At 51.5% G+C, this 27,015-nt stretch overlaps 1 protein-coding gene across 16 annotated transcripts in view; it reads right to left on the bottom strand.

Moving 5' to 3' along the window:
- The window catches only part of RPTOR (regulatory associated protein of MTOR complex 1), a 315,148-nt gene that overhangs the window by 7,852 nt on the left and 280,281 nt on the right, over nucleotides 1–27,015 (bottom strand). For 10 of the 16 annotated variants that reach the window (XR_014078516.1, XM_081575768.1, XM_081575769.1 and 7 more), the window contains 7 exons: nucleotides 26,078–26,181; nucleotides 25,277–25,460; nucleotides 24,012–24,122; nucleotides 14,195–14,300; nucleotides 10,665–10,779; nucleotides 9,243–9,367; nucleotides 8,027–8,131 (listed from right to left, as the gene is read on the bottom strand). Coding sequence is in view for 15 of the 16 variants with exons in the window: in XM_081575768.1 (XP_081431894.1) it covers nucleotides 8,027–8,131; nucleotides 9,243–9,367; nucleotides 10,665–10,779; nucleotides 14,195–14,300; nucleotides 24,012–24,122; nucleotides 25,277–25,460; nucleotides 26,078–26,181 (850 nt within the window). In the remaining variant the exon portion in view is untranslated. Of the gene's footprint in view, nucleotides 1–4,429; nucleotides 4,478–8,026; nucleotides 8,132–9,242; nucleotides 9,368–10,664; nucleotides 10,780–14,194; nucleotides 14,301–24,011; nucleotides 24,123–25,276; nucleotides 25,461–26,077; nucleotides 26,182–27,015 lie in introns of all 16 variants that reach the window. The other 6 variants (XM_081575767.1, XM_081575770.1, XM_081575771.1 and 3 more) reach the window with 1 other exon arrangement.

The raw sequence follows: 27,015 nt of genomic DNA, 5'->3' as shown, positions 1-27,015 counted from the left end.
GATTCTTTACCACTGAGTCACCAGGGAAGGGCCCTGCATATGTTTTAATATATATTCTGACACTGATGGTTTAACTCATGTATTGCAAATATCCTCTCCTATTCTGTCACTGACATAACTTCATGTATGTTTTCTTTCGGTCACACTGAAGTCTAAACTGAAGTCACCGTGTTTTTTCATACATCTGTCTCTGCTTCTTGTGGCAGCAGCTCCTGTGTTTGCCTCTGTGGTTTCCCCTTCTCTCTGTGGGGGCCCACTCTTCTCCCAAATTCCTGAGCTGGAGGGAGTGACTCTCATTTGTTCTTTTCTGATATGTTCCCTTCAGGCTACAGAGTTCCCTCCAAGTGCCCAATCTCTCTCTTGAACCCCAGACTCTCATCTGTACACATCACTTGAGATTCCTGTTCAGATCTGAGTCCCTTGATCCTTGCTCCAGAGACTACCAGTGGCCTCCCAACTGGGCTCCCATTCTGCCCAAAAGTGACCAGCTTGGTCCTCTTGACTGGACCCTGTGCCTGAAACACCCCTCTCCTGACATCCACATAGTCCCTCCATATTGTGCTCAGTCACCTTCTCAACCACATGAGGCTACAACGTATCCCTGTTCCAGAGGCATCACCTCCCACATCCCCTGCCCCGTCCTTCCTGTTTTGCTGGTCGCTGTCGTGTCTACCCTGCAGAAATGTCAGCTCCACACAACAAACGGACCAACCTTTGTTTCACCTTTTAGAATGCAGTCTCTCCACTGCAACACCCCTGACCCCAGGCAGGAGGAAACACCCCAATGTGCCATAAAGGTTTCCACTGGTGACAAGGCTGCAGGCATGGCAGATGAAACGGTATGACACGTGAGCCCCACTTCTGTCCAGGAAAGCCCAGGTCACATTGCGACCAGTCAGCCCACAAGCAGAGCCTGAAACCAGGCTACTGCTTCCCCTCATGATGTGCCTGGTGGGCATTACGTGAATGAATCACAGAAAACGCACCCACCCAGGACCGGACTTAGGGCACCAGGTCACTGCAGGGGCTCACAGACTCCTAAATCCGTGGACCACTGCTGGGGTGGCCTGTGTTCTCAGGCATGCTTAACAGTCCGCTGGGAGCTCCATGTTGGCCCTGAGGGGCTTTCAGGAGCAGGGTATTTAAGGAGTGGTCCTCCATTGAGAGCATGGGGCCAGGTGACATCTGGGATGTTCTGGGATCATGGGAACAAGTTGCGGAGAATCTAGGGGGACCACACAAGGACTGCAAGGGGTCTTAGCCCCACGCCTACACAGGAAGCTGAGAGGCAGCCATGGCCATTCCCAATGGAGTGAGAAGGCCCACCTGGCCTTCAGATGAAGCGGTGGCAGCTTCCTTCTCACTGCATCTCCTTCATGGTGGATTCAGAGCCAGCGGGAGCCTGCCCTGTGTTAGGGCCCAGCCCAGTGAACTCATTTCAACTGCATTCTTCTTTCAAATACAGTTGCCCTCTGAGTGCTGGGGGCGAGGACTCCAACACATGAATTTGGGGTGATACAGCCCCTTGAGACCTTTCCCACCCAAGCCTGTGTCTCAACCTCTAAACACAGTGGAGGAGAGATGATCTGACTCATCATGAGTTGGGAAAAGATGATAAAAAAGGTGACACTCTTCCTTGACGTGTTGAGCACAAGGAACAAAATTGATGGCTGTGATTTAAGTAAAACTCATAAGATAGGAACATCATGATCTCGAACTAGAGTGAAGATTCCAATCGCTTCATTCCTGGGGAGCACGGCCTCAGCAGTGTTCCCCCCCTTCCCCATGCCCAGAGAAGTGACAGTGGTGGGGAGGGCCCCAGCCCCCTGGTCCCCTGGGCCTTCCCTATTTTTTAGGAGCAAGCAGGCTGCTCTGGGCTCCCCTCGGGAAGGTCCCTCCTCCTGGTCCATGCTGCTGCCTCAAGGACACAGAGGATGCCTGATGGATGGAGGCTGCATGCGTGCTGCAGCCTCTCCCCTGCTGGGCGGGCACCCTGAGTGCCCAAGAGCACAGTCCATCTAGTGTGACATCACTCTCACTGCCTGGGAGCCAGGGGTGGGGTGGTCCCTGCCAGGAGGCAGCGATTCTGGATACGAGTGACTTTAATAAAGCCAGTGACTTTATTCTGGATACGAGCCCTGCTCACATGTTCCTCTCCAAAAGCTGGCCAAAGAGGGGATTTCGTCATTAAAATATAGGCACATGGCGCAGGGAGGGTTGGAGAATAGCAAGCTCAAACGTGCAAGTCAGGGACCAGGCAGAACCCAGGCCCAGCAGTGAGAAGAAACACGTTGTTTCAGAGGCTTAGGTCCCTGTGATGTCCATGATCAGCCCTCCAGGCTCAGCGACCAGTGCAGACTGACTTCTAAGGACCCCCCCTCCCCTATCTGGAATAGGCCTCTAAGAATCAACACAGGGATCTGACCTCTGAGGACCCATTATGTGGACCTATGACTAAGGACCCATCACCCCCAACCTGAAACGCCCTTGGGAGTGATGGTCTAGAACTCCAAGGAGGAGGGACCGGTCCCCACCCCACCAGCACACGTGAAAACCTCAGACCTATGGGATGGCGACCCCCATTGCCTCCCCGGGGACGCAGACGCAGTACCTCTCCACGAGTAAGGCCTCTCTCGGGCCTGTGAAACTTGTAGACACCTGGCAGGTTCAGAGGCTCAGGACTGGGCTGGCAACAGAAATCTGGGCTATTCAGGGGTCAATGATTTCACCTAAACTTCTGTTTCTCACTTAGGGAGATGGCCCAGGACACTTGGCAGCTGTGAAGGATCAGAGCAGACCCGGTGCGGGTGTTCCCTGTCAGTGGGGCTGGGCGCACGTGTCCTGGGAGAGGAGGGAACTGTCATTCCCTGTGGCCTGTGTGCCTGCCCTGCGGGCCCACGGGAGCCACCACCCGGCCTTGTGTCCTGCCTCCAGCACTGAGAGGGCCTCCTGCTAAGATTCGATTCCAGATGCCTGTGACGCCAGAGGAGTGCAGGTAGGAGAGGAGGGCGGCTGTGACCCTCCCACCCCCACCGGCCACTCCAGCACTCTGTGGCTGGCGTCCTGCTCGCTGCCCAGCTGCTCCAGGCGACGAATACTAACAACTGATCAAGGCCCAAGGTTCACGTCCAGTTCACACACAGGTGCTGGATGATCTGTTCCCTGCCCTCCGGGGTCACTGCTGCCCTCCATGCAGGTGACAACCAGGGGTCAGGGCCCTCTCCTGCAGGTGCCCCAGGGAAAGGCTATGAAAAGCGTCCCCTGGTTTCTCTTCAGGATTTCAGGGCAAGTGACCCTATCATTCCTCTGAGGCCCTTTCTGAGAAAAACCCTTCTGGTTACCACCATTACTGTCGCTGTTGGCGGAAAGCGGAGGAGTGAAGATGGAGTCAGTTCTGGGTTTTCTCTACTTTTCCTTCATTTTGAACTTCTTACTAGAAGGGTCCTTTGTAAAATATTAAACTGTGAGTTTGTGCATTTTTAAGGACGTCTTGTTCTTAGCCTCCTGGGATCCCCGTCTCCATCCCTCCAGTTCTGATGGCACGAGGGACCCTGTCAGACCTGTGGCCAACACTGCTTTCCTGCAAGGAACCCTTGTCGTCGAGAGAGCAACTAAGACAGACCCAGGACAGAGAGTTCACCCCAGGGCTGGTCACACTCTAACTCAGATGCTGCAAGTTAAAGGTCAAGAATTCTATCTGCTGCCAGGATTCATAAGGCTCCTTCTCTTTACAACTTACCCCACTAGTGAAATTAGGAGAGAAAAGGACTCATTTCGAGTGTGCATATTTTAAGTTTGCTAACCCAGTGTATACATAGCCAACTGCAGATGGGCGTTTTGGTAACTATCAAACTTATATATGGATTTTCAGATGGAAACAGATGCTTCAAGAAACTCTGCATTCAATTCTGGAAAATATTCTCCTTTGAAAAATTTGGTGGGAACACAAATCTCAGGAACGATATCTCTGTCCTAATGGAATCGTGAGACATCTTCCCTGGGAGCCTGAGAGCTGCGCCATCCTCACTCCAGCAGATGTGGACTGGGATTATTCCTGTTTCAAGGCTGTTGTGAAGGTGGCATGGAGCATGGAACTGAACTGTCCTCGAGCCAGCCCAGGAGTGAGGCCACCAAGGAGGCCGGAAGGCATGACCGCGAGGCCTCGGCTCCCAGGGACAGTCCTGTCTATGGCTTTCACTGAAGTCTCTTTCCAGAGCTGCATGCAGCCACCTCATTCATCCCATGAGATCCAGTGCTCAACCAGTGATGGTCTTTTGTATCAGCAGAGAGTATGCAGATGAGCGAATAAGAAAAACCACAGCCCTGACCCTCTGCCACATGAGAACATGGGGGGGTGAGCGGATGTCGTCGAGCAGAGCAGAAGAGCCAGCTCCCGCCCAGCCCTCACAAATAAGGCATAGGCACTCACCTCCCTGCTTACTGTGGTCAAGAAAGATTGAGGCCTTTCGAGCCAGACCTGCGAGGAAACAGGGATTGTGGGCTTGATGCAAGGGGAAGCCAGCCAGCCAGAGCCAAATCAGCCAGAATTAAACACACCACAAAGGGTCACGGAGCACCACGAAGGAAACAGGAGGGAGGGGCAGGCAGTGGCCTGGGGCATGGTTGCAGTGGGAAGAAAAGGGCCAAAGTACCTACGAACTTGAAAACTCAACGATTGGAGGTTTTGCCTAAAAAAAAGACTCAAGGTGGGAAATCAGAAGGTGCTGAGACTCAAGGGAAACGTGACTTGACATGCGTGGCACTTCCAGCGAGTGGCAATTAGTGGCTGGACACACACATGGTTAGTGCGGCCCGACTGGCAGGAGCTGACCCACTGGCCACGGCCAGAGGAGCGGAGGCAACCCTCTGTCTAGGTCCTGAATGAGGACGGCTCTTCATTCATGGGACCCCGGGTTGGTGAGGAAGCCTCCAGGGAATGGTGCTTGTGTCCAGGTGACTGTGGGCACCTTGGCCTGAAGATGGGTGGTACCACCACCGGTTCTATTTCAGAACATGGCTCACTCAGCTCCAGGGGATGGCCAGGGACCCAGACTGACTTCAGTTCTCCTGACCGTGGGGGATCCCCATGAGGGGAGTATCCCCAGGCTAACTGCACGAGCATGCACAGGAGCATACATGTTCACATGTGCACACGCATGCATGAGTGACCATGCCTGGGTGCAGATGTACACACGAGCCGGGGCATGCTACGATGACATGGAGACCCTGCACATTTTACACAACTTCCAAAAGGCAGGGGTAGAGCTCCTGCAAGAAACGTCTCTTTAGTCCCAAACCACCGGTTCAGATCTTTGCAAACAGGCTGCCACAACAGCGACTTGGTGAGTGAATTCTGAGCTGGAGAGCATACAAGAGAACCTCACAGGCAGAGTTTCCCCACCAATCAGGGAGTGCCAAATACTCCCTTCCATGTGCCTTACATGCCAGTGTTCACAGACGAGACCCCCTATGACCTCTGGAGCTGAAAGACAAGGTGGGCTGGGCCTCGCGGGGTGCAGAGCTGTGTAGGATCCCCTGTCACAGGTGCGTGGAGGAGTTGATGATGGCAGTCCCTCCCCTCAGGGTGCCTCATCCCCCCTAAACAGCTCGAGGCTGCCTGGGACCCGAGACCAAGTGGAGGACCTCCCTGTGAAGCACCAGGCGGAGGACCTCCCTGTGAAGCACAGGGAGTTTCACATGCCCGGGAGGTAATCTGGAGCAGGGATTGGGGGCTGTTGCTTCTGCCTGACAAGGTCCCGGGGGACCACAGACAGGACTCCTAAGGGCCTCACGCTGCAGGGAGGCCCCCAGACGCTGACAAGCAATGGCCTTAGAAGCTGCTAGTTCTTCCCTCAGAATCACGACCAATAGCTCTGTGATTGTCAAGTCAGAGGCCAAGATGAGTGAAGAGAAAGAAAGCAGGTACTGATGGGCAGAAGGCACCCAGAAGTTGGCAGAGGGGCCAGAAATCCACCAGAATCGCCCCTCGGTTACCGAGCTTGAGCTCTTGAAGTGGAAATTATAATTGGGGTCTCTCTGGCCCTGCTGGGGTTGCAGTCCCTGTGCTGCAGAGGGAAGCTGTGGAGGCTGGAGGGTGTGGGGGTCCCTGGTTCTCGGGGCACCCCTCCCAGGCCCTGCAACACACAAGCCCTTCCTGTCCTGACCCTTTAAAGCAGCTGGCCTCCCAGGTGCCCTGCCCCTTCTACCTTCCGCTCCTTCAGAAAGAACAAGAAAGTAACATCTTCCTTTTTGCTAAGTCCACTGCTGCCCAGTCAAACGAACTCTGGCTTAGCCGCCGAGGAGCGCCCGCCCAAAGCCCCCCTCACCCCACCTGCTGACAAAGACTGGGAGATAGGACCCTCACCAGCCCTCACCAACAACGCCTGTTCTGGGAGATTTCTGAGACACAGGAAAGGGGGCAGGTCCAGCAAGAAGGAGTCTGTAGGAAATACATGTCTGTCTATACAGTGGAACCCACTCTCAAGGAAGGGCTGCAGCGCACGCCTGGGCCAGGAGCGGCTCCCCACACACAGGTGACGTCTGGGGGAGATAGTGCAGGGGCGCCCCAGAGCTGTACTGCTGTCACCTCAGCTAGACCCCGTCACCCCACCTGCATGCTGTCTCCTTGACAGGCAGCTCCTCTCACTTTCACTGGAGCAAAGGCAAGCGACATTGTGGGCAAATAAACTACAGATACATCATTTGGGGGTGGCAGGTATTTGGGGGCTGCAGGTAGGTGGGCTGTTGCAAAAGGAAAAGACTAGACAACAGCGTATTCACTGGGCCACCAGTAAGCTCCCCACCTTCCCATCCTCTGGCCCAGCCAGAAGCCTGAGCCTGATCTCCACCAGCTCCTGCCTTCCCCACACAGGGGTCTCTGAACGGCTGGAGACTGGGACGGCTGTAGCCTGCTGGGATGGCAGCAGGAAGCTAAGGACTGAAGACCGTGACTCATCTTGCCCAGCATATCCTACAATCAAACAAGCCTGTGAGCGTGAGCACCTGAGGACCACGGGTAGGCCGTCAGCCACCTGCTCTGCTGGAGCCTCAGCACAGGCCTGGGGTGAGGCTGGCGGCTGAGCAGGTGGAAGGTGGGGGCGCTGCAGGGCAGAGAACAGGAAAAAGCAAGAGAGAGGGAGGGATCCTGTGATGGCAGCTGTCATCCATGGGAGCACAGGACCAGGCTCACAGGGGCCCTGGCAAAAAGAAAACGGCTGTGTTGGGGCTTGTGGGGTTCAATACACAACTATTTTGTCCCTGAAGAAAATGTAAAAACACTTAAAAAATTAGCATATAAAGAAGTATCTGTGGTGGAGCTGGCCGTGCCCCTGAGGGTGCTTAGATGGAGGAGAGAGAAGCAGCCTCACAAGCACCTGATCGCCAGCTGAGGCCACGCAGAGACCCCAGGTGGGTGGAGTGATGAACAGCAAGCCTCTCTTGCCTCCATCTGGCAGGGGCTTTGCGATCACGCTGGAGGGCGGCTCTGGAAATCCAGACCGATGGCCACGTAAATGCTGTGTGCACAGCAAGCGCCAGGCTAAGGGGTGCAGACCTCCCAATAATGGGCCTGGACCCAGAGAATGGCAGGTGGTGCCGGCGTCTCTCACCCTGGCCGTGGGGTGGCCGTGCCCATCAATAGGCAGCACATAGAGTGGTGTCCAGTGGACACTGCAGCCACAATTCCTTCAGCCCAGAGCAGGCAGGCAGTGCACTGGCCTCTCCTGAGGACCAGACACTACCAGGGCGCCCGCTGTGTGCTCATCACCGAGAGGGGATTACTCTGGGTATGAGGGGCACAGGATGCAGCCCCAGGCTCCGCCGTGCCCACACTCTCACAAGCAACACACGCTTCAAGCCAAGGACAGGGGCTGCGGGATGCTCAGAACTCGGCAAGACACACACACACACACACACACCCTCCCCTTCACCTCGCTGCAAGCAGAACCTCCCAAGAGGGAAGCTGGCTGGGTCGGGACTCAGGGGCTGCGAGTGGACCGACCTCCTGCGGAACCCCGGGAGCACCCACCTCGGGTGGTGGGCAGCATGTCCGAGAGCCCCTGCCAGGCCGTCACCATTTCCGGGTTCTTTTCCAAATCAGCAAAGTTCTTCCAGACCCTGATGGCACCGTCATCTTGGGGAGAGGAGACAGGAGATTAAAACGCAGGCCTGGCTGCTCTGGAAAGGGGAGGAGGCCCCCTCCCCGGGGTTGCCAGAGGACACAGGCTGCTCAGGCCCACACCAGGCAGCCCGAGGGGCAGACGGTTCTCTCATCCAGGGAGGAGCCGCACACAGGCAGAGTGAGACCCCTTCCGGCCTGACTTGGGGCTTCAGGGTGGAGCCCCCATCACAGCATTCCCGATTTTCCCCACCCCCGCGGGAATCATCTGCCAAGAAGAGCCGATCTCTCACAGGGACAAGGCCTCTCTCCCCACCCCGTCACATGACTCAGGAGACTGGTGGGATGCCCCTCCCTGCCTCTCCAGCCCCAGGAGGGGGCAGAGGTCCCAGGGTTCTCCGGCAGATGGGCAGCCAGGTGGGCCTGAGTGTGGGGCCACCACCTGTCTGCTGGTCCATCTGTCCTTCCTTCCTTCCTCCTGGTGTTGCTGCCCCCAGGACCCTGTTCTCTAGCCTCACCAGCCCCTCATGGACAACCTGGCCTAGAGCTGCAGAGGGAGTTCAAGGCCACCTGGGAACACACTGGGGAACTCACGTCGAGCAGAGTCCCTGGCTCCGCCATCTGCTGATCCGCCCCTGATCTCCGCTGAGACGTGACGCCTCCCTATTCTAGAACTTAAGCCTCATGCTGCTTCTCCACTGGGACCTGACTCCCAAAGGGCCCTTGGTCCCTCTGCCAAGTCTGCTATTCCCAAGGAATCACCTCTCTGCCTCTTCTTTGGCACTCAGATAGGCTCAGTGTGACCTGTTGTCAAATGCCCTGCAGACCCCACTGGCTCCCGCACCACTGCGGGGGTTTGTCTTCTCCTCCCTGCCTGAGGCCTGCTGGGGAGCCCCCTTGGGGCTGGGGCTGGACTATTTTCCTGGGGAGGGCTGCCAGCAGGACCTCTCCCCTTAGGTGTGCCTTTAATGATGGTGGTCTCCACTTGGGACTGGTTGGTCCCCTTTATCAAAAGAAACAGCTGAGGTCACAGGAACCTTGCTGCCACTTCGTGCTGGGGTCCTGCATCTGTCCCCTGCTACCTCTGCATCAGGGTTTAGGTCCCCACCATGGGAACCCTACTCACCTGTGGCCGTGAGCAGGAGGGAGCAGTCCTGGCCATTCAGATACTCCATGGCCGTGACCCTTGTGTACCGAGGGTTTCCGTTGTGGAAATAATCCAGCTTCTCCCCTTTCTCCCAGTCCCAAAAGCTTCAGGGAATAAGAGAGTAATACAGTGAGTGATCAGGGAGGTACAAATGAAAGCCACAAGGAAATAGCACCTGATAGCCAGCAGGTCAGCCACCAGCAAACACACAGGCAAGGGCAAGTGTCGTCAGAGTGTGGAGGAACTGGAACCCTGTGGCCTACCAGCAGGAATGTAAGATGGTACAGCCGCCACGCAGAACAAGAGCGCTTCCTCAGGATAACTAAACACTGAAGTACCGTGTCTCCAGGATCCCACCTCTGTGTACACATTTAAGGGATGTGCACCCAGGTCACAGCAGTGTCATTCATAATAGCCAAAGGATGGAAGCAACCCAAGTGCCCACTGATGGATGAAGGAGGAAACAAAATGTGATCCATACACATGGACCACTATTCCATCTTAAAAGGGAAGGACGTTCTGACACCTGCTACAACACGGATGGACCTTGAGGATGGTATGTTAAGTGAAATAAGCCAATCACAAAAGGACAAATACTAGATGATTCCACTTATTTGAGGTTCCCAGAACAGACAAATTCCTAGAGACAGAAAGTTGAGTGGTGGATGCTGGGCCTGGGGAGTGGCGAGGAGGAGTCAGTGTTTAATGGGGACACAATTTCAGTTTAGGGTGATGAAAAAGTCCTGGAGGTGGACAGTGGTGACGGCTGCACAACAAGGTGAAAGTACTTAATGTCACAAAACTGCAAGCTTAAAAATGGAGAAGACAGTAAATTTTACGTTATGTATAAAAAACGAGAAGAATAAGAAATAGGTAAGAATTCTGTCCATTTTATCAGCTATAAAAAGAATCGTCCCCATGGCTCTCTCCCATCAAGTGTGCACTTTCTCAGTGACATAAGGGCAACAGCCGCTATGAGTTAAAGTGGTGTCTTGTTACTGACGCTTTCCCTTTGCACACTTGCTGCCCTTGCACCTGAGCGGGTCCCGCACATATCCTATCACTGGGGGGTCCTAACGAGCCCCTGTGCTTTGCTCTCTGTTCATTGCACAGGAACAGCCCCATCTTAGTGCCTGAAGCCCCGTCCCGGCCCACACGTAACTATGGGCAGGCCTCTGGAGCGCCCGCGGTAACGTGGCCAAGTGCAGCTCTGGGAGGGTGTGGGGAGCACCAAGAGGAGAGACATCTGCCGCCAAGTTCTCCAGCCCCCACCCCCAAAGGAGCCCAAAGACTTGGGGCAAGGAGCTTCCACGCCTGGACAGGGCAGGGGGTGTCCTGTCCACACCCCCTGGGGCTACCTGTTCTCCAGCTGAAAGGCCAGCCCCATAAGCGCCCCCGTACCAGATGCTGTCTTTGTCAGCGACGGCCACGCACGGCGTAAAGGGGTGAAACTTGACCACGGAGGGGACGCCAGGGTTCCTGTTCAGAAATATCTGGTCGTCCAGCCTTGTGATACCTGCCAAGGGAAACACATGACAATGGGCCTCAATTTGCAGTAAACGTCAATGACGTGTTTTACCAAGGCTGACAACAGCCCCTCGTATTTGGGGGATTGGGAGGGGCCCAGAAGAAAGCAGGAGACAGAGTGTGGGTGGGCTCCTGATGGCAGGGCTGGCATTCGACTCATGGTTACGACAACCCGTTGGCAGTATTCAGCTCAGTGCATGCTAGTTAAGGTTTTCTGAAAAGAATGTCAAAGATTTTGGAATAAAGCTCAGTAAGGCGGTGATTCGTAACTCAGTCCCAAGGCTGAAGCTTCGATCCAGCCATCACTGTCCGTAACCCAGCCAAAGTCCTGTGCAGAGGCGGGGGGCTCCAGTCTGGAAAGGCGGGAACCTTGAAATGACGGAATGACAGCTGATTAAGAATCACACAGAGAATGTGAATGGGGATCTGCTCCCCAGGCCCCAACACAGGTACCTGGGAAAAACCGCCATGCCCTGAAGGCGTTCTAGAAAAACAACGAAAAGAGGATACCAGTGTGGGGAGCATCAGATGGGTTCACACACGTATCTGCAGAAGGATGCAGGCTCATGCAGAGGAGCCAGGCGTGTGGGACCTGTTCCTGCCCATCGTGGAGGGCAAGCAGCCCCAACACTCAGCCCTAGGGTCACCTCCTTCTTGGCCACTGGACATTGGTCTTGGGTGACACAGAGGAGAGCGACTGTGGTGCTCACGCTTTGTGAACCTGGCACCTGCTGGGCGAGCTGCTGTCACCCATGATTTCAGTCTTTTTCATCTCCTTTTGCTAAAACAGCTAACACTGAAAACCACTCAATCATCAGGATGGGGTTAAACTAACAGGCAAACAGGCCCAGGAGGTTTTAACTGTTGCCCAGAGGTGCCATCCCCTTCAGCCATGGGTTCCCCAGGGAGGGGGTGTAATTTGACCCAGGGAAGATGAGAGGACACTCGGGTCCTGAGTCACTGCAGGCATTCTGCACACACGCACAGATCTGGACATGATGGTGAGGTTGCGGCGTCACGGGGGCTGGCTGGAGGGGTCACAGATAGGGGAGGCGGCATTAACTTTCCCAGCTCATCTCCTGGGGCCTTGCGGACTCGTCTGATGACTTTGCTAGGCCCGCAGGCAATATTCCCTGATTCACATCCTTCCCAGCACACCGCTGGCCTCAGATGAAACCACTGCTTCACACAGAGTCCAGGCTCTGAGTGCTACAGGCAGTGGAGGAGCTGTGGCCTTGTTAGTGGCCCTGCCCTCTCTGCCCACGTCTGCTGGCGGTGAGGCTCTTGCCTGCAAGCTCACTTGCCAAGGTCTCCAGCAGCTCAGCAGTTCCTTTCGGTGTGTGTTGGACAAGCAGATCTTTTTCCCACAAAGACTGGAAAAGAGAACCCCTGACCCTAATTTACAAAGATGACTTTTTTTCTTTTCTGTCTGGAAAACCTGGTTGGTTCTCAAATGACCGGCTCTAACTTCACTCCCTGTGCAATGTTGACCAAAACAACACCAGCCCAGAATGTGGCCTTTACTGCCTTCAGATGTTCGCTGTGTGCGGCAGACTGGCTCCCAGGCTGCCTGTGGGTACAGGGAAACCAATTTGTCCTGTTGTCCCCTTCCATAGGCCCGGGGTTCTAAAGAACCATCGACTTCCAAGAAAACAGGTTCTTGACACCATAATTCAAAGAGCTCCTATCAAGCTGGGCAGCTCAAGCTCTCCTGGAAAAATCAGCAGACTTTGAATTCTACATCCCTGGAGGCTTTACATCTAGAATGCACCTTCACAGAGGTGAGTTACAAACAGCCAAGATTGGTTTTAGCAGAAGTGACCGCGCATTAATGGAATGTGACCCGAGCATCTCACTGAGAGCACTGTGAATGCCTCGACCTGCTTCTGAAACGGCATTGCTTCTGGAAGTGCTCAGGGGGCACCAGGCCTGGGCAGGTGGGCCAGGGATGAGAGCCCGACTCCAGCCTGCCTTCAGGTAGGGATGGTCTCATGGGTCCTCACCCTCAACTTTAAAAAGTAACCCATAATACAAAAAACTTCTCTGGTGGTCCAGTGGCTAAGACTCCATGCTTCCAATGCGGGGGGCCCAGGTTCGATCCCTGTTCAGGGAACTAGATTCCACATGCTGCATGCCAAAACTAAAAAGATCCTGCATGCCGCAAGTAAAACCTGGCACAGCCAAATAAATAAAGTTTAAAAATTAAAAAAAGAATAAAAGTAACCCTTAATAATCAAGGGAATTTGACAGAACAGGGAGAGGTCATGAAAATAATTCCACAAAAGCATGAGGAGTCTGCTTATCTACTCTGTGCAGTACCCAGGTAGCATCGTCCACTGCCCAAAGCTGGCCCAGCAACAAGGGCTCAGGCAGAGCTAGAAGACTAGCCCACCCACAGCTGTGGGACTGAGTTGGCTCCTGGCACCTGGGGGCTGTACTGCTGGGAAAGGGGGAGGGGAAGGCTTGTCCCTGGGCAGGGGAGCTGCCCAGTGGTCTGGCCCTGTCCTAACCAACAGGGTGGAGCCCCTCGGCTGCCCCCTCCCACCCAGCCTCAGTGCCTGGGGGTAGGGGGCTGCTGCAGCTGAGATAAGGGGGACCCACAACTCAGCAGCCCTCCCTGTGGCAGCCCACGTCCTCACACTGGTGGGGTGGGGTGGGGCTGGGGGGTATGCAAAGTGGGCAGTTAGGGCACCTGTTGGCAAATTTAGTAAAAGGTTTGGTCAAAATGTGACTGATATACAGCTTTGGGGTAATGAAAGTGAAGTCGCTCAGTCGTGTCCGACTCTTAGCGACCCCATGGGCTGCAGCCCACCAGGCTCCTCCATCCATGGGATTTTCCAGGCAAGAGTACTGGAGTGGGGTGCCATTGCCTTCTCCTGATGGTTTGCATGGTGGGATGCTATTCCGTCACTTAGAGAGTGAGTTTTAAAAAACAGAAAAGTAAACTAAAAAGTTCATGGCATATGGGAATGCACAAGATCTATTGGGGTAATAGGGAGCAATTATCTGGGGGACATGTGGGGTCCAGGCAAATACAACCAGGGCCTGATGTTTGTCTTCTGTCCCCAAGGTGAGGACACAGGCCACCCTGCTCTGGACCCCAGGGCCTGCGGAGGGCTTGCTCCTTTCTCTCTGGAAATGACAAAAGGTAGAAGTCATGACTGTCCCAGAGGCCACCAGTCAGACAGGAGCTTCCTTGGATGATGATTCCAGAGAGCCTCCATGTCTCCCTGGGGACAAAGGCACAGAGTCCCCGGGGACAAGGCCTTCCCGGGTAGGTGAGTGGTGCCCCACGGCGGCATCCCTCCTCCCTGGAGGATCTCTGGCAGCCTCTTTCCTCGCCTGCACCAGGGCCAGTGGGGGCCGGCTTACTGCCCGCAGTGGCCCCTGGGGACACCCCTTACCCTTCTGGATGAGCTGCTGCGCCTGCTTCCGGACGCGGGTGTTCCGCAGAAACCGCCACTCCCGCTCCTTGCGGATCTGACTCTCCAGGTCATGCTCTTCCGGAATCTTCAATTAAAAAAAAAAAAAATTAAGACAATTATTTCCAAATGAGAGGGTTCCCCCTCTGCAGGTGCAGAAGAAACCTGGTTCTCTGGTTGGTCCAGTGCCCAACAGCAGTCAGAGCAGACCCTTACAGTCAGAGGGTGGTCACCAAGCCCCCGAACCTGCTTCCCTCCCTGTGTTGTGGGCACTGCCCCCTGCTGACAGCTGGGTGTGGAGGTTCTGGGACCCGGGACCCGGGACCCGGGGGAGGACGGCTGGCTGGCTGGCTGGCTGGCCTGGGGACGTGGAGCGGAGACTTAGGAAGCCCCTGCCTCCAACAACCCAACCGTAGAGGCCAGAAGCTGTCACACTCTGACAGGACAGCAAGGAGGCTGCTTTCAAAGCAGACAGAATTCGAGGAGAAGGTGCAGGGATAAGGGCCGGGTGTTTCCCGCAGGAGGGGACATAAAGGGCTCTGCTGTGCTGGACACTAGATTGACTCCTTTGTACCCTTAAATGCAAAATCAGAAAAAGATGTGGTGTGCTCACAGAGGTTTGCTTTTATTCTGATGCCAAAGGGAAACGAAGCCTCTGATTAGAAGATGAACGCGCTCATGAGAAGTGACAGAGGGCAGCAGCCAGGGCGGGGCTGCCCCATGGGGCCGGAGAGGCAGCTGGGCCTGAGGGCAGGGCCTTCTCGCCCCTGGAAGGCAGGAGCCGCTGCCCACCAGGCTCCACCTAACACAGCAAAGGGGCGAAGCTGGCATCAGACTCCATGTGGGTGGAGAGTGAGGAAGGAGCTTCGAACCTATGCCTGGGAACTTCTGCCCATCAGCTTCTGCATGTGAAGTATGTGGAAGCTGAACAGTCCCCTTTCCTGGATAAGAGCCCTTCTTGCTTCATGGCCGGTGTGTGTGCATATGGGCCGTGTCTAGGAGAGGGCCACACTTAGCAAACAGTAAGTTAGGGTTTAAGTTTACTATATTCAGAACATAACCACTTGTGTAAAAAACGATGTATCTCCTTTGTCATACAGTCAACTTGCCTAACTCTGGTTGCCTGCTTGAGAACTCAGACCTGTAAAGTTCTCGAATATAAAAGGAATCAAATAAACTAGGAAAAACCCTACTTCCTCTTGGCTGAGAGCTAATCTGCCTTGTACTCAGCCAGGTAACACTGCACAGGCAGAGGGAGCCCATATTCAATATTTTAAAAGTCATCTTCTCTGCTGGAGAAAGCATCAGGATGAAGAATGGTGAACATGGTCACGTGAACATGCCTGTGTGCAAGTGTAGCTGAGAAGATAGGAAGCAGTTTAGGTCACGATTTAGGCAGTTATTACACGAAATGGTCACGGAGCACTTGTGTCTTCTCAAATACTCCATGTTCTCTCTGATCACAAACAACCTGAAACTTCCTCTCATCCCTGTGCACAGACCCAAGGGGTCTGTGTTCCAGGATTTCACTGCTACGATCCTGTCTTTTTTCTCTTAAAAAATCACAGACCCACAGCCAGCAAAACAGCAAAGATATCCTGACATGGAGACAACAGAAGAAAAGTCACCTAGAGCCTCCAGAGCAGTTAGTGCTGTAGACATAACCCCACGAAGGCACTTGGGATAGATGGTGGGTTTTTACCGGTTGGTTTTGTTTCATGACAATCCAGAGATTATTGGAGAAGAAATTACAGATGACCAATAACACCGAGTGACAATAAGAAAACCTCCAGATGAAAAGACAGAACCAGAATGAAGCTCTGGTTTCTGCAGGTTTAGAGGAAGGGTCTGGAAGCAGGGAGGGAGTGGGACAGACAGAAAGGAAGTTCTCCACGTGGTGAGGGCAGGCAGGAGGAAGGAAGGGGGACAGGAGGCAGCTGTGTGTGGCCACATGTGCCCCAGGTCCTCAGAGAGACTGACCTCCACCGCACAGCCGGGCATCACTGCCCTGGGCTGAGTCCTAAGCAGCAGAGTGTGGAGCTCTGGGGAGTGGCCTCGCTGAGCTCAGAGGACTCGCAGCATTGAACTGAACTGAACTGCAGCCCAGGAACCAGCGCACGTACCGTCCTGGGGACAATCACCACGAAGCACTAGGACAAGCGGGGGCGGGCAGCAGTGGGACAGTGTGGGAGGTGTGGGTGGAGACGAGGAGAGGGAGAGAGCAGAAGCTGCGAGCAGCAGCAGGCGTCGGCCAGCCAGGAAGGACGAGGATGGACGGAGGGACCACACTGTTTCCTGCTCAGCCCTTCTTAATCATCTGCTCAGTTGCCCTGCCCCTCCCCTTCCCACGTGGCTCTGCAGGTTGACTAGAAGCTTCTGAGTAAACAGAAGCCCAGACCCAGACTGTGCTGAGGTTTCCTCCCGGCAGAGCTGGAGGGATGTGGGTGAGGGTAATAGTGTTACAGGATTAGGATCACGACATGCAGAGGATTCCTAACACCTGGCTTCTCCTCAGACAGAAACCAATTATGATGCTGAAACCTCCTGAGGCCTCCCGTGGAGCTGGCAGCTGAAGGCTGGTGATGGCATCCCCCTTGTTCCTCACCTGTCACTGGGGCAGCCTGGGCTCGGAAACTAAGGAAGACCAGAGGGTCCCAGAAGTCTGGTGGCGGGCCTTGCCAGGTGAGCAGGTCCTCATACGAATTTGTGAAACACAGGGCACACCCTCAATGCCTCTGAATTTAAAGGGGCTCAAGTGCATGGGAGGAAATCCACAACAGGCACGTGACTATCAAGACTGGAGCTCAACCCCTGGAAGGCTCGTGAGGTCATGGAAGTCCCCACCAGAAACAAAGCGAGTTCTGTGGTGGGACAGAGACCTTGTTTAACAACAAACCACTCTCCCAAACAATGACAGAGTCAGCAGGGCCGGGAGGGGGTGCACTGGCTGCAGGCTGACTGGTCTCCTCTGGGCGTCTAAGGAGTTACAGCTGAAGGCCACTGACCGCTAACGAAGAAGCTCTGAAGGGCAGATCCGAGTTCACTGCAGGTACTGGTACCTAAATACAGGCACTTTTATCATGTGACCACACCTTACAAAGCATCAGAGTGACTGAGATGCAATTCACAGGCAGTAAATCTCACCCTTTGGGACCCAGTTCTGGGTTCTGACAAGCCCCACGGTGATGTAACCACGCACAATGGACATGCAGAATAGTTCCTTCACCCCAAACTGCTAGATGCCCTCGTAGTCTGGCTCTCCCCCTAGTCCAAGCCCAGCACCACCTCTGTTTTCCATCACTATAGCTTTGTTTTGCCTTTTCCAGATGCCGTATAAATGAATTGTACAGTTTAAGTCTGGCTTCTTTCACTGAGCATAACGTAGCTGAAATTCATCCATAGTGTGTATGTTTCAGTTTATTTAGAAAACATTTGGTGAATTTTATCATATGAAGTATTCTAGCAGTTTATTCACCTGGTAAAAGATACTGGGGTTGTTCTCAGTTCCTGGTGATTATGAATAAAGCCACTGTAAATATTCAAGTACAGGCTTTTGAATGAACAGAAGTTTTCATTTCTCCTGGGTGAATATCTAGGAGTAGGATTGCTGGGCTCTATGGTAAGTATGTGTTTAATTTGTGAGAAAGGGCCAAACGTTTCCAAAGTGCTTGCAGTATTCTGCCTTTGCACCAGCAAAGTATGAAAGTTTCAGCTGCTCTGCATCCTTTGCCAGTACTTGGTATTGACAGATTTGAAAATTTTAGCCCTTCCAACAGATGTGCAGTACCTCATTGTGGTAACTCGACTTCCCTTGTGAATAACTGCTGTGACGATACACATCTTTTCTCAAGCTTATTTGCTGCCTGGGTACTTTTTATGGTAAAGTGTCTGCAGATCTTTAGCCCATTGTTTTTAACGGGGCCACTTGTTTTCTTATTACGGAATTTTGAGTATTCCTATATATACTGGATACAAGATTTTTATCAGATATGTGTTTTTTAATTTTCTTTTGGTCTGTGGCTCATGCTTTCATGTTCCTAACAGGATTATTCAAAAAGCAGTTATCGATTTGTGGTGAAGATCAATCTGCCACTTTTTCTTGTGTGGCCTGTGCTCTTTGCGCCTTATTAAAGAAACTACTGCCTAACCCAAGGTCAGAAAGATTTTCTTCCAGAAGTTTCATGGTTCCAAGCTTCACATTTAAGGAAAGAGTTATTGTACAAGGTGTGAGTGAGTGACTGAATTTCTACTTTTGGCAAATGGGTGCCCAATTACCATAGTGCCACTTTGCTGGAAAGACCACCTTCTTTCCATTGAACTGAATGGTTCTCTTACCTCCATGGAAAATCAATGGGATGTACTGACGTGACTCCATTTCTGGACTCTGTTCTGTCCCGTTGATCCATGGTCCGTCCTCTCACTAATTCCACATCTTGATTATTTAACTTTATGGTGAATCTCGAAATCAGGTAGCAAAAGTCCTCCAACTTTGTTCTATTTCAAAATGTTTTGGTTACTTTAGTTTCTTCGCTTTTCCTCATAAATTGTAGAATGCTGCTGCTGCTGCTGCTAAGTCGCTTCAGTCGTGTTCAACTCTGTGCGACCCCATAGACGGCAGCCCACCAGGCCTCGTCATCCCTGGGATTCTCCAGGCAAGAACACTGGAGTGGGTTGCCATTTCCTTCTCCAATGTGTGAAAGTGAAAAGTGAAAGTAAAGTCACTCAGTCATGTCCGACTCTTCACGACCCCATGGACTGCAGCCTACCAGGCTCCTCCATCCATGGGATTTTCCAGGCAAGAGTACTGGAGTGGGTTGCCATTGCCTTCTCGGCTTGTTGATTAAAAAGCCAGGAGGGAGGTCCAAGAGGGAAGGCACATATGTAGACCTGTGGCTGATTCATGTTGATATATGGCAGAAACCAACACAATATTGTAAAGCAGTTATTCTCCAATTAAAAATCAATATATTTTAAAAAAAGAAAAGGCCTGTTGGGATTTGGATTGAGATTGCTTTGCTCTATATACATCAGTTTAGGGAGAACAGACATCTGAACTTCATAGTATTTCAACCCATGAATGTGGTCTTCACTGATTTAAGTCTTCTCTGATTTTTTTCATCAATGTTTTTCATTTTTCAACATTTGGGTTTTGCTTTTTTTTTTTTTAGATTTGTAGCTAAGTTAAGTACTTCATGATATTTTTTTTTTGGATGTTACTGTAATTTCCAATCGTTCATACAGAAATAAACAGATTTTTGTATAATGACCTTGTATCCTGCAATCTTACTGAACTCACTTATTCTGGCAGCGTCTTGCAGATTACTTAGGGTTTTCTATACATACAATATTGTCTGTGAATAGTTTTATTTCACCCTCCCCATGTGTACACATTTTCTTTTCTTGCCTTACTGTCTAGGACCTCTGGGAGGATGCTGAATGGGAACGGTGAGATTAGACATCTCTGCCTTACACCTGATTTGGAGAAAAAGCACTGTCTTTTATCAGTGAAAATATGTTAACTGTAGGTTTTCTGTAGGCACCCAGTATAAGAGTGAGGAAGTTTCCTTCTATTCCTAGTTGGCTAGGAGTTTTTATTTTGAATGGCTGTTGAATTCCATCAAATCCCTTTTCTGCAGCTACTGAGATGATCATGTGGTTTTTCTTTAGTTTGTTAATATAGTCAGTTATAGGATTAATTTAAAAGTGCTGAATCAACTCTGCATTCTTGGTCACCAGTGTTGAATCTATTTTATGTACTGCTGCATTTTATTTATGAATATTATGTTAAGGATTTCGGGTCCATGTTCATGAAGCATACTGGCTTGTAGATTTTTATTCTCTTTATGTCTTTGACTGGTTTTGGTAACAGAGTAATGCTGCCTCCGTACAACGAACTGGAAATACAAGAAGTATTCACTCTTATTTTTTTATAAAGCTCTTTTTGTAATTGAATGTTATATTTTAATCTGTCCTGAATTAATGAAACAAACTATTGTTCTTTTTAAAAAATTCAAAGAGCTGGAAGTATATAATGTAAAAAGGACAGTCCCTTGCCCTGATTCCAGTCTTATCTTCTTCTATAAGTAACTGCATGAAGAGTCACCTTCCAAGCTTCCTCTGAAGCTTACATGAATCTACGGAACCACAACATCTGTGCACATATCTTGGACCATCATGTTATTTGACCTACTATATCAAGGACATCCAATCAAGGTCTCACACAGAGATGAAGCTCACTGACTAATGTCTGTGTCTACTACACAGATGAATCATTTTTAACTGTCTCCTTATTAATATTCTCTTTTTTGTTTTCAAACTTTTTGTTATTACAAATAATCTGAAACAGCATTTCTTGACACAGTTATTACACATTCATGCACAGGAGCGGCTTTACGATCTGCTTCTCAGAGTGGGATTGCTGGTTTCTGTGCTGTGCCCAGTTGTGTCTGGCTCTGCGATGCCATGGATTGTAGCCCACCAGGTTCCTGTCCATGGAATTTTCCAGACAAGAATACTGGTGAGGGTTGCCATTTCCTTCTCCAACTGCTGGTTTCTAAGCCCTACTCAGTTATAGCTTGGATAGCTACTACTGAACTGCCCTATACCAAGCTAGTATTTCACCAGCCACCCATAGTGTGTGAGACTTCCTATTACCCTATACCCCCCGGTAATCATTCTCTTGCTAGAAATCAATCTTTGAAATTTACCAACCTGAGAATGAAAAAAAAAATTCATATTATTTTTATAATCAGAACAAATTTCATTCAGTATGCCTCTTCTTTTTAAGCACATGACAGACCATTTTTAACATCCTTCCTAAAGTAAGATATGAACTCTAGAAACCAAACCAGAGAAGAGAGAGGGGGTTCCATCAATCAAAGGAGAACAGTCTAGAATGTAGTTCTTTTTGGTCACACAGACCTGTAAGAAATCTGACTGTGTACTGATAAAAAGTCAGCAAAAACTGTCGTTACAGTCATGTTTTGAGTATTCAATCCCACTAACCATTAGTTGTATGTGACTGTAAACATTGGGCATAACTATGTTATCTGGTGAAAATGTAGTTTCCTATGCTTACCTTTGAAGTGATTTAGAGTTTGGGGTTCTTCTGTCCTTTTTGAGGTACAATCCTAGCCTTGAGCTATCTTTAATTTGCATATGAAACAGGTTAATTAAAAAGTTCCTAATGCATTTTATTGCACAAATGTGTCATTCAATGATTAATTAAATTAATAAAAGAAGGTCCTTATGAATACCACCTGAAAAAAGTAATAAAATTAAAAAAAAAAAAGCAATGAGATTAAACATGTCCTCTTCTAAAGTTTGGAAAGGTCTCTAATTAAAGTAAAAGAAAAATCACTTGGGTCCTAAGCACCCTAAGTTGCCAACAGGGATTACAGACAAAACTCACTGTAACAACTTCATTTTCAACCATAACACCTCGAGCTTGTCATTTCAAGCTACATCCAATGGGATTTTGTTATTGCAAACGTGGCAAGTCAGACAGAACATGCATGCAGCAACTGTTTCCTGGCTCCTCTCGTGGGCTCCACAGTGAAAGGTGACTTCATCCTGTGGGGACCCTTCTCCCCTCATCACACTGCGAGGTCCACTTTGGGAGCCAGCATGATGCACCAGGACAGATGCACTGGGCTCACAGCCTCTGTCTCCTCTAGGCTAGTGACACATGAGACCCTCCCCAGCAGGAATTCTCAGACACACTTCCAGCTAGAACACACACAGAGGAGCACAAAGGCAGGGGAACTTGCTGAAAAAAAGGGAGGCATGGCTCAGCCCCAGAGCAGATGCTGGCTGTGGGTCTGCACCTAAGTGAAACACGTAAACACATATGTAGGGGTCCCCACAAATGGCAGCCCTTGTCCAAGGAGCCTTCCTCCAAGGTCAGCTGATGTGCGCTCACAGAGGACACCTGTGTTCTAAGTACCCAATGCTGAGGAAAGAAAAGCAGATCCTTAGGGGAAAAGTCAAGTTTGTTTCTATGTTCAAGAAAAATGTGTTTTGGATTACCTATGCCACTTCTTCCCACAGGAAGAACTGAGAACAGGCATGCCCAGAGACTTCGAGAACAGCCGCTCAGGGTCCCACCAAGCAGCTTCTTTGACTTACAGTCACTGCAGTTTCAGTGAGACGGTGGACCGGCCACCTAGAGTCTGTGTCGCTTGACCACACTTGCCTGGAGCAGAAGACTGTATCACGGATTTCGAATGTCTGTTACTACTAGACTAGACTCACCACTCTTAACTTCAAAGCAGACAGTATGTACCACAGATCTAAAGGATGACTTGCTACCCATAGCACCAGCAACGAACCATCTCCTGGGACAAATTCGTGTTTGCCCACTCTCTCCATCCTTAGCCAGAGAAGCCCGAGAGATCAGTGGCAGCAGGTCGACCCAGGTGTGGACAATACACGTGGTTGACTGTAACAGGCCTCAGTGATCTCTTGGGATCATTTCTTTAACGTATTTTTTTCCCTGATATAAAGGTGCATGCTCAGTCGCTCAGTCGTGTCCAACTCTTTGTGACCCCATGGACTGTAGCCTGTCAGGCTCTTCTGTCTATGGAATTTTCCAGGCAAGAATACTGGAGTGGGTTGCCGTTTCCAACTCCAGACTATAAAGGTACTGTGTGCTAAGTGTGGAAACTCGGGCTATCTCATGGCCAGTTTATGTCTTGTTTTTTTTTCCCTTTTAAGGAAATTTTGTTATGAGCATTTTCTTAAGTTACTAATTTCAAAGCTTTATTTTTTAGTAGCTCCAGTAGTATCCTATCAAGTACTTCAACCTTCTTTAACCATTCTCCTCCTGCTGGACGTTTACGTGGATTCTAGTTTTTGTTATTGAGAGATTGCTTTTCCTTTATCACCTGCCTCAGGCACTGACAACCATTATTCTGTGTTGTAATTGGCAAAAGCCAGTATCACTACAGGGAAACAGGAAAGTAAGAGAAAAGCTGTAATACAGTCCAAACACTCTTCCTGGAAATTTCTTGGATATATAGCTCAATATATAAGTAAGAATAAGCTGCAGTTTTCAATTTTCCATTATCTATGAGGGGAGAGGAAGATAAAAATGTGCTTTAGACCATCAAAGTCCAAAATGAGCCCCTGCAGTGCTCCCTGCAAAAAGATGGGCACCAAGATTCTGTTTTGACAGCACCGCCCTGTCCCACCCTGGCAGCCTGACTGTGTGGCTCAAGTCTGCAGCGAAAGGACATGTCATGTCATCAAACCTGGAAGGCAGTGTCCCAGAATAAGTCAGATTAGCCCTAGCTAGCTAGCTCAGTCTGATAGTCGCTGAAGCCGGGAGCAGCTCAAGCCTGGGGGGCTCCTGGGTGACCTTGCCAATCAAGACAAAATGACACATTTTATACTGGCAAGTTCAGAAAGGCAGGTAAGTGAAGTCAGTTTCTTTTGCTGTTTTTTTAACCATTAATTCCAGCTACCATGACAACAATTTGGTGTCCTCTTAACAGCCACGCTCAGTGGAACAGGAGGCCAGTGGGCACAACATGGCCCTGTGAAGCCCTGTGCCTGCCCCACTCCATGGCTCAGGGCCAGGCCTGCGCAATAGCATGTGTGCTGGTGGGAGTCACGGCCCCTGAGGGTCACAGTGAGCAAGCCAGTGGGGATCAGACCTTGAGCTCAGAGCAGAAGGGTTCAGATACCCAGGCCTGAGGCCGGGGCTCTGGAGGCCCATGCTCGTTTGCTGAGGAGATGAGGGCAGTGCAGGCTGGGGAATTCTGGCTTTAAACCCTGAGAGCTGCCAATGCGTGTCTACCTTCATGACAGGCTGGGCAAAGTACCGCGCGCTCCAGTCGCAGAACCCTGTCTGCATCGTGGCTGAGATGAAACTTTTGTGTCCAGCAGTATCATCTGGGTCGTCGGTGGTCTTTGGGGCGTTTGGGAAAGAGGAGAGGAGAAGACAGAAACAGAGTTAGTCACGTCAACCCCAACCCTCTCTGTGAGCTCAAGACAGTCCCTCTCTGGAGACCAAGGCATAGGTGTCAGTGTTCAGGTTTCTGAGGATAGTATCTCTGTGGTCCCGTCACTTCTGTGTCCTGGTGACCAAGGAACCCTGACTGTCAAGACAGGGCTCTGAGTTTGCGCAAAGAGGCAGAGCGTCCCCCGGAAATGGCCGAGGTAGGCTGGCTGCAGAGCCCGAAACTCGTCCTCAGTGCTGGGTCTAGCAGCCCCACACGGGGCCTCTGTTGTCTGGTCCCAGGGCTGTCGCTCCCACTGGGCCAGTCATACACGCAGGACCTTGACCTGCCCTGTGGCTTCTGGACAAGGGCGCAGCAGAGCTCGGGCCATCTGGGACTTCTAAACATTAAAACTTAAAACACTTGGTGCTGTGGTGGGTCAGTTTGTTCCCCTGTTGTAGAACTAACGTGAGCTGGGCTGGCGGAGGAGGGGTTAGCCTCACTGCACGTGACAGGGCATAAGAAGTGCCTCAGAGAGATGGGGTCAGCAATAAGGTCTTACCTCTCGCCTGCCAGGGGGAACTGCAGCTTTGCTGAGCCAGGACTCACAGATTGTGGGTGAGCCACTCCTGCCTGGCTGACTCACGCAGAGTCCAGCTGGGAGGCTAAACCTGGCAAAGGTGCCTGTGGCCATTTTTATTCCTCGGCCATTGAGGCGAGGGGAACAGGTGGCTCCGAAGCCAGGTGGGCGGGGCTAGCAGCAGGTGTGGACACCTGTCCACCCTCAACACCTGCTCTAGCTCCAAAGTCAGCCTGCAGGCTGCTGTGACCTTCCTGTTAAAATAGCTGGTCACTGGTGAGCTGAGACACGTCCTTGGTGTGTCCAGAATGCTCTCTCTATGTTGTGTCCACTTGGCCGGGACAGCAGCAAGCAGTCTCGACAAGACACAAGGCCCCAGCTTGCGAGTCCACCCTAGTATGTTTTCTTGCAACCCTGACAAACAAAGGTGCCAATTCCTCCCTCTCCTAAACAGCCTCGTTTAACTTAGCTGCAGAGAGCACACCCACCTATGGGGTGTAACTGAATGTTGATGGAAGTTAGCATTTAGAGCCACGTCTGTACCTGGTCTGGGCCCTTGTCGAACATCTTCCGCGTCCGGGGGAACTGGTGGGAGTGGGGTGTGTACTGCACCCCCACAGGGCCCGTGGCGCCTGGCCGGCCTGGAGGCAGGTCTCGGCTGACTGGCTGCTTGGCCACGTCATTGGTCAGGCTGGAGCTGCTTGTGCTGGATGTTGGAGGGGAGCCTCTGCCATTGGGGAAGAAGAAACTCTGTTTTACCCAGAGCCCACTCCTTTGACACCAAACCCCAAGCAACTTCCACTGGTCCCACTCACACCCAGATCCTGGGAATGGGCTGAGGGTCACCAGCTTGGAACAGCCTCCACCACCTGACTTGCTGATGTGACTTCCAAACCTGAACTGCTGCTGGTGAATTAATGACCCCTTCCAGTTTCTAAGAACCATTCTAAGAACAGGTTCTAAGAACCATCCTCCCCTGAAAACCAGTGCAGCCAGAGGCAAGCTTGGTCAGGACTGTGAGTCAGCCCTAGGAGGGTGCAGGGCACATGTGCTCCCCTAGAATCCAGTGCACAGCCCTGTGAACACTGATTACGAGGAGGGTTCCAACCTGCTGGTCACCCATTGGGAGACATGGACCCTCTCTGATAAAATCCTTAATGGAGTCAGATTCAGTTCAGCTTTTGCTGAACAGTTGTGCAGATGAAGGTAGGAAAGGATCCTAGGAGGGGCTCAGATGCAATGATGTGGGGATGTGAGAGAGGACCTGTAGGTTTGAGGGGTGGTTGTGGAGGGCTGTGTTGGGAACCTCCCCAGACCCTGGGGTGCGGGCTGCCCATCACTCACCCTGCCTGGTGGATGTGGATGCCCTTGTTGGTAGGGCTGGCAGGCGCCGACTGCGTGAGGGAGGAGGTGGTGAGGATACGCTGAGGCCGGGCATTCACTGTGGCCTGAAGGAGCAAAGGGACAAGTGAGGGGGGTGGTCACTGTGATGACCTGAGGCTACAAGATAAGCACAAGCTGGTGGCTGCTTTTGAGTAGCTTCAAAGTCACAGAAAAGGGCTTTAGGCTGAGGAAATCTCACAGGAATGGAAGGTCCTAGTTGAAAATTTCCCCCGAAATGTCACCCTGTAGATAAAGTGATATTCTGTAGCTCTTCTGGAAGGTATTCACCTGTTCCAGTGAGGCTCCAGGGATGCATCTCCCTGCGCCCACGTGACAAACATTGTGACAAAACTGCACTGTGACTAGTGAGGACTGGGCACACCCAGGCTCCCACTGGGGCAGGAGCTCCCCTGGAGGGAGCAGCTTCCTGGGCAGAGCTGGCACTCCAGAAGGAGCCCGCCCAGGCTTAGCCTCACTGTTCTTTTGTATTTCAGGGCAGGCTCAAACAACCCCTTGGGGTCAGCACTTTGTGAATAGACATGAGACCTAGATCTGTGCCCTCTCTCCCATGATCACGTGCTCCAGGAGAACCCTTGACTGGCTACTCACGGAGGACCTTTCCATTCCGGATTATTCTCTTGGCAGTTAGGGAGGCCACACCTATGTTCAGCCCACAGGTAGAAATTATAGAAAACAAAACCACCAACATAATATCAATGTTTTCCAGATAAGCCTTCAATTTGAAATGAAAACAGCTAGAACTGGATCATAACCAGCCTATTAAAAGGCTGTTTTTTTGTTTTCTGAATTATAAAAGTTGTATTGTTCATGTTTGTTTTGCTCTGGTATTTAAATTATTTGACCTACACATACACACACACACACACACACACACAAAA

Source organism: Giraffa tippelskirchi, chromosome 3 (genome assembly GCF_054371585.1).
Source record: "Giraffa tippelskirchi isolate mGirTip1 chromosome 3, T2T-mGirTip1v1.2.pri, whole genome shotgun sequence".
NCBI lineage: Eukaryota > Metazoa > Chordata > Mammalia > Artiodactyla > Giraffidae > Giraffa > Giraffa tippelskirchi.
Note: the sequence above shows the minus strand (reverse complement) of the source record. Positions and strands in the feature narration are given on the sequence as shown.